Source organism: Haliaeetus leucocephalus, unplaced genomic scaffold (genome assembly GCF_000737465.1).
Source record: "Haliaeetus leucocephalus isolate CR32 unplaced genomic scaffold, Haliaeetus_leucocephalus-4.0 Scaffold136, whole genome shotgun sequence".
Classification (NCBI taxonomy): Eukaryota; Metazoa; Chordata; class Aves; order Accipitriformes; family Accipitridae; genus Haliaeetus; species Haliaeetus leucocephalus.
The window spans coordinates 2,412,785-2,418,985 of NW_010972572.1; the positions used below are offsets into that span (position 1 = coordinate 2,412,785).

General features: G+C 63.2%; 1 protein-coding gene across 1 annotated transcript; it reads left to right on the top strand.

Moving 5' to 3' along the window:
• The first annotated feature begins 5,473 nt into the window (after nt 1-5,473).
• On the top strand, nt 5,474-6,200 carry CLDN3 (claudin 3). The gene has a single exon (XM_010585923.1). It carries the CDS (start codon nt 5,556-5,558, stop codon nt 6,198-6,200), a length of 645 nt encoding a protein of 214 aa, XP_010584225.1. The 5' UTR covers nt 5,474-5,555.
• Nucleotide 6,201: the final 1 nt, after the last annotated feature.

The window sequence follows — 6,201 nt, forward strand, 5'->3', positions numbered from 1 at the left end:
GCCACCCAGACACTGGGATGCTCCATCCGTTCATCTGTCTATCCTGCTGGAGCGCCCGCATTGCTTACATACCAGTGTGCCCACCCCGGGGCTGGAGCCTCATGGTCAAGAGCTCCCTTTAATCTGTGGGGCTCTAGAGCATCTCCGCCGGGGCCAGACTCTGCCTGAGGCTGAGCATGGCTTTCACCTCCCAGCCAGCTGCTATAACCACCAAATTATTTGTGGCTGGAGACAGGCACGTGCCAACGCGTGTGTGCACTTTGCATGGGCCGTGTCCCCACAGGCATGTGGGAACATGCTTCTGGGCTGCGGACAAATGGCAAGGTGGGGACAGGGACTCCTCTGTGCACTGAGCATCAAACACCTGAGCTGCTCACGCTCCCCCTCGGAGCCAGAGCAGGCGCCAGCACAGCCCTCCGACAGCCAATTACTGTAATTAAAGCTGGAACGTGACATATATTCAAACTGGCGGCTGCCACCCAGAAACAGCCCCCGTGCCCTTCCCCACATCCCCCAGCGACACGCTCACCCAGCCAGCACAGCCAGCCCTGTGTTGCCAGCACTGCCAGCCAGCAGGACAGACGGACACAAGCTCGGCAGGGAGCGGAGGAGCAACAGCCAACCCTTGGGGCAGCACGCCACCCCAATGCCCACTGAGCCAGAGGGTGCTGGCGCGGCATGGGTAGGACCGTGGCACTGACAAGCACCTCAGCACGTGTCGTTTGGGGCCATCATTGCATGGACACGAGCCCCACAGCCCCATCTCAGATGCCTGGGTGCATCTTGCAGGACCTCAGCCCTGGCTTCGTCCTGGTGCCACCTACAAGCAGACATGGCACAGGGACACGCTGTGATGGGACCACAGCCCACCCGCTCAGCAGGGAGCTCCTCCACTCCAAAACGGGGTGCTTGCCCCATCCTGAGCCTTTGCCACGCAGCACCTGCCCCAGCACCCAGCTGGGTGCGGGTGCCCTGCCCCAAATCCAGTGAGATTTGCAGGGCGGAGGGGCCTGAGCTCCTGTCCTACTCCACTGTGTGCTAACAGGGCCAGTGACTTCAGAGCTCCCATCCCGGCACATCAGCCACCAGCCTTCGTGGCTCTGGAAACGCGCTCCACCAATCGTCCCTGCTTCATCAGGATGGGGACGTACCACAGCCCCACGGCTGGGCAGCGAGGCCATCCTGGGCAGGGAGGTGGCATTAAACCCGGTGTCACCATGAAGCCAGGCACACTAGGTGCCCGGCGGAGGCTGCGCCGCCCTGACCTTGCCCACGGCAGAGGACACCCCACGGGCAGAGAGCTTGGGGCACGAGCCCTCTGCAAAAAGGCTTGGGACATCTCCACCCAGGACACACATGACATTCCCACCTCATGTGCGCACCCAGCACCGGCTCAGCCCCCATGCCACTGAGCCAAAAGCCCCTCATCCCCCAGCACCCACACACAGACTCGCCACCCTGGCTACCTCGAGGTCCCGAAAAGGTTGGGAAAACTTGCCGGCAAGTGGTGATCCACTGGGATCTCCAGCTTCACATCCACCAAGCGAGGCGCAGCACCAGCCCTTCTGCTCAGCCGGCACGGAGCTGGGCAGCCTCTCCCTGCCAGCGGCCGGGGATTAGTTACCGGCAGCCCAGAGACTAAATGTTCCCAAAAAAAGTACTTGCCCAACATAAAACCCCCGCGACGGGCTCAAATATGCAGAGTCAGGTTGTTTCCCACTAGGGGAAAGCAAAGTCTTGTCGGCTCGGCAGGAGAGGAGCGGTGTGCCGGGAGCTGTGGGGTCCCCAGAGGGACACAGCCGCCAGGCAGCGAGTGCTGCTGCGAGAAATGGGACCTTCGGCCTGAAGTCGCTCTGAAAATAAAAGCCCTGCCCAATTTGCTGAGCAAAAAGCATCTCTGAACAGGGAAAATATGCCCAAGTGCTGCCGAGGTGTTTGTCAAAGGGATGGGGGAGACGACAGCCATGGCTCAGGAAGGGGGATGCCAGTGGTGCAATGGGGGTGCCCCCACAGGCGATGCTCGGAGGAAGCAGGGTGCTGCAGCAAAGCCCCAGAGAAGCTGATCTGAAGCCATCAGGGTTGGGATGCCCCAGGCACACTGAGATTTCGGGCGTCCCAGCATTCCTCGTGCGAGCTGCCAGCCCCCTCCAAGGTCCCGCTGGACCGTGCCCCCCACCACCCTCCAGCTCCCCATGTGCCGGTCGGGCGCCGGCGTTGCTGGCAGCTCCATCCCCACCCCGCCGGCAGACAGAGCTACCATTGATGCTTGGAGCTGCCTTACCTGCTCTCCGCCGCCGCCGAAGGGGCTTCAACAATGGGCTGCCTGTGTGCCCTGGCCGGGGCAGAGCCAGCAGCCCCACGCCTGAAATATAAGCAGCCGAGGCAGCACTTACCGCCCCGGCCCAGCTCCCCCAGGGGGGGAAACACGCCGTCACTCCCGAGACCGCAGGGGAGGGGGAACACCCCAAAACCTGTGCTGGCTGCTGGATGCACGTGAGCGGGACGCGGCCCGCGATGCCCGGGGCGGTTTCTGCTGTCACCTCCTGCTCACCCCCGGGGGTGCTGGGTGCTGGGTGGGGATGGGGGGATGCCTGCAGTGGGTGTCCCCCTCTGCCAGCACAGGAGTCCTTCCCGCAGCGTGGGCCACCAAACGGGCAATGCTCCTTTGACCTTTGGGTCTGACTTTCATCTGGGATCACCACATTACTGGGGGTGCAAACCTGTCCCCGTGTCACTGGTGGCTCCATGCGGCCATCCCACCTTGTCCCCATCCTGGGGGACTTGCTTTGGGTGATACTCCCCATCCCTTCCCAGCTGCAGGGGGAGAGCGGAGCGGTTTCACCAGGGTGGGGGATGCAGCAGCAGAAGTGATGGAGATGCTCCCAGGACCCCCGCAGGGATGCTGGCCCCACTCAGCTGGTTTTGGTAAACACTGGCAAGCCGGTTTGCTCGCCACAAGAATGCATCCTGAAGCGTGTGGCGGTGGTGGCCGGCACCCCGAAACCCCGGTGATTTGCCCCTTCTTCTGTCGTGAGTCAGGTAGCAGCAGCTGCCCCGGGCCGGCACGGCAGTGCGCGCAGCCTGTACTTTGGGCAATTTGGGATGACGAAGTGGGGACGCGGCGTGTGGGGCTCTGATTGCAGGGTCGGGGGCTGCGGTGCTTTGCCTGCCCCGTCTCACCCCATCCCTGCCCCAGCAGCCCCTACCCCAGGGGCATCCCCACTGCCCCATACGCCCACCTGGGGTATCCCCCTCTTTTCCTGCCCCACATGCCCACCTGGGGGTATCCCCCCCTGCCCCACACTCCTACCTGGGGTATCTCCATTGCCCCACACCCCCACCTGTAGTATAACTCTGCCCCTACCCCTGCCCCACAGCCCTGCCTGGGGAACCCCCCTGCCCCACAGCCCCTGCAGCCATGTGTGTCTGTGGGTGCACGTGCTGGTGTATCTGCAGCCGTGTGCGTGCCATGGGGTGCGCGTGTGAGCACCTGTAGCGCCGTCGTGTGCCTGTTCGCCTCTGTCTGTGAGCGTGTGTCTGTCTGTGTGTGCAGCTGCGTGTCCGGGTGTCCCTGCCGGCAGAGGGGGTGTGCGTTTGTGCGTGTGCGTGCGCATCTGTGTGCCTGTGCGCACCGGCACCCCAGGGCCACCAGAAGCGCGCTGCCTGAGGTGCATGTTGCCGGCACCCCTGCCTGCGGACCTGGGGGGCCCTCGGCCAGCCCAGAGCCCGCTCTGTTTGGGGGTTGGCAGTGTAGCGCCAGCTGCACCCCAGCAGGCCTGGCCCTGTACCCATCATCGCCTGCTGGCAGCACTGGCATCACGGGCACCCCAGGGTGCCCCCGAGGGCCAGGACCCCCAGCACCCCCCAACAACAAGGGTGCAAATCCCTGGGGTGCTGCTTGCATGGGCTCCCCCTCGGCAGCACATATGGGGTCACCCCTGGGTACCCCCACAGCCACCAATCCTGGCCAGCTGTGAGGGGCTCAGTGGGGTGATTAGGGTACAATGGGGTAGCAGAAGCCCACCCAGCCAAGATACAGGAGGTTTTGGGGTGCCATGGGGTGGTAGAAGCCCACGTGGCCAGATAAGGGGTATTTTGGGGATGCCCCAAAATGGGGCAAGATGGTTGGCAGAGGCTAACCTGGCTGGATACAGGGTATTGGGGTGTCACAGGGTGCTGTAGGTCAGATACAGGGTGCTGCAAGGGGCTGGAGGCCAACCCAGATGGATACAGGGTGCTGGGGTGACGTGGGGTGACAACTGCTGATCCAGCCAGGTATGGGGTGTCGGGGTGCTCTGGGGTGGCAGAGGCTGACCCCACTGGCTATGAGATGCTGCAGGGCAGCAGAAGCTGACCCAGCCAGATATGGGGTTTCGGAGCGCTGTGGGGCACCTGAAGCCAACACCCCCCTGGCTATGGGGTGTCAGGGTGCTGCAGGGTACAGCCAGGCAGACACAGGGCTCCCCCCCATCGCAGACCTCGGGTGCCCGAGCAGGGAGGGCTCCCACCGCCATGCCGGCTGCCAGCATCCCGCTGCGCTCTTGAATAGTTAATAAGTCGTAGGGGAGATTTCGGTGCAGGCAGGGAACAGGCAGGAGCAAGCCCGTGTCCGGCAGGGGCCAGCAACCACATTCCTGGGGAGGGGGGGACCTGGAAATACCGGCACCACCACCAGCATGCAAGGTTGGGGGGGATGGTTGATGGGGGAGACACATGCACCCCCACAGCCATGGGGCTGCCGCTGCCAGGTCTGAGCGTGACTGCCGGCAGCCTGCCTGCACCTGCCTTGTGGTTTTTTTTTTCCCTTTGCTGGCTGCCTGCTTGGGTTGATGGGGTGACACTGCCGGGGCAGTTACGTGCCTTATCTGCTTCCTTCAAGGCCAAAATATATCAGCAGGATGAGTAAAGATATTTACCATCCGGTTGGGGGATTCCCACCAGTGTTCCCTGCCCGGCACGGTGACCACCCATGGCTCCCCTAGGACAGCTGTGCCAAAACAACAAGCATCATGGCACGGCGAAAGGGTTGCACTTTGCACGGCAACACAAAGGTGCTCAGCGCTTGCCGAACCCCGGTTAAACGTGAGCACTGATAAGACTCTCCAGAAATAAACCAAACCCTGACCCGCTGGCACCTCTGGGGGGGAATGGCAAAGCCGAGGGATTTCCAGGTCCCTAAGGGGGTCCGGTGGGTCCGAATGAGCACGGTGGCCGTGTTTCCCGGTACCCATCGCCCCGAAACCAAGGGGATGGCCGTAACAGGTGGCGTCTCTCTCCCTCCCGCCCTTCTCCAGTAACTCGGTGCCATCTCTGCAAACAAAGGGGAGGGTGTGGGACGTGGGTGACGGTGACGGAGGAGCGGAGAGGAGCGTCCAGCAGTGAAACCCCACCCCGGGCGGGCACTTGAGCTGGCCCCGCCAGCCCTTATAAACACAGGTGCACCCAGGTGTAAGCTGATCCCCCAAGGGCTGCGAGCAGCGAAGGGTGAAGGAGACGGTTTCGGTCCGTGGGTTCTTCTCCGCCATCGCCCGGAGCGCGGCAGCGAACCGGCCACCATGTCGATGGGATTGGAGATCGGCGGGGTGGCCTTGTCGGTGCTGGGTTGGTTGTGCAGCATCATCTGTTGCGCATTGCCCATGTGGAGGGTGACGGCCTTCATCGGCAACAACATCGTGACGGCCCAGATCATCTGGGAAGGGCTGTGGATGAACTGCGTGGTGCAGAGCACGGGGCAGATGCAGTGCAAGGTCTACGACTCCATGCTGGCCCTGCCGCAGGACCTGCAAGCCGCCCGTGCCCTCCTGGTGGTGGCCATCGTCTTGGCTGTCCTGGGTTTACTGGTGGCCATCGTGGGCGCCCAGTGCACCCGCTGCGTGGAGGATGAGAGCACCAAAGCCAAGATCACCATCGTCTCCGGCGTCATCTTCCTCCTCTCCGGCGTCATGACCCTCATCCCCGTCTCCTGGTCGGCCAACACGATCATCCGGGATTTCTACAACCCGCTGGTGATTGACGCGCAGAAGCGGGAGCTGGGCACCTCGCTCTACGTGGGCTGGGCGGCCTCCGCGCTCCTGATGCTGGGGGGGGCCCTGCTCTGCTGCTCCTGCCCCCCCAAAGATGACAGGTACCCCACCGGCAAGGTGGCCTACTCTGCCCCACGCTCCGCCGTCACCAGCTACGACAAGAGGAACTATGTTTGAG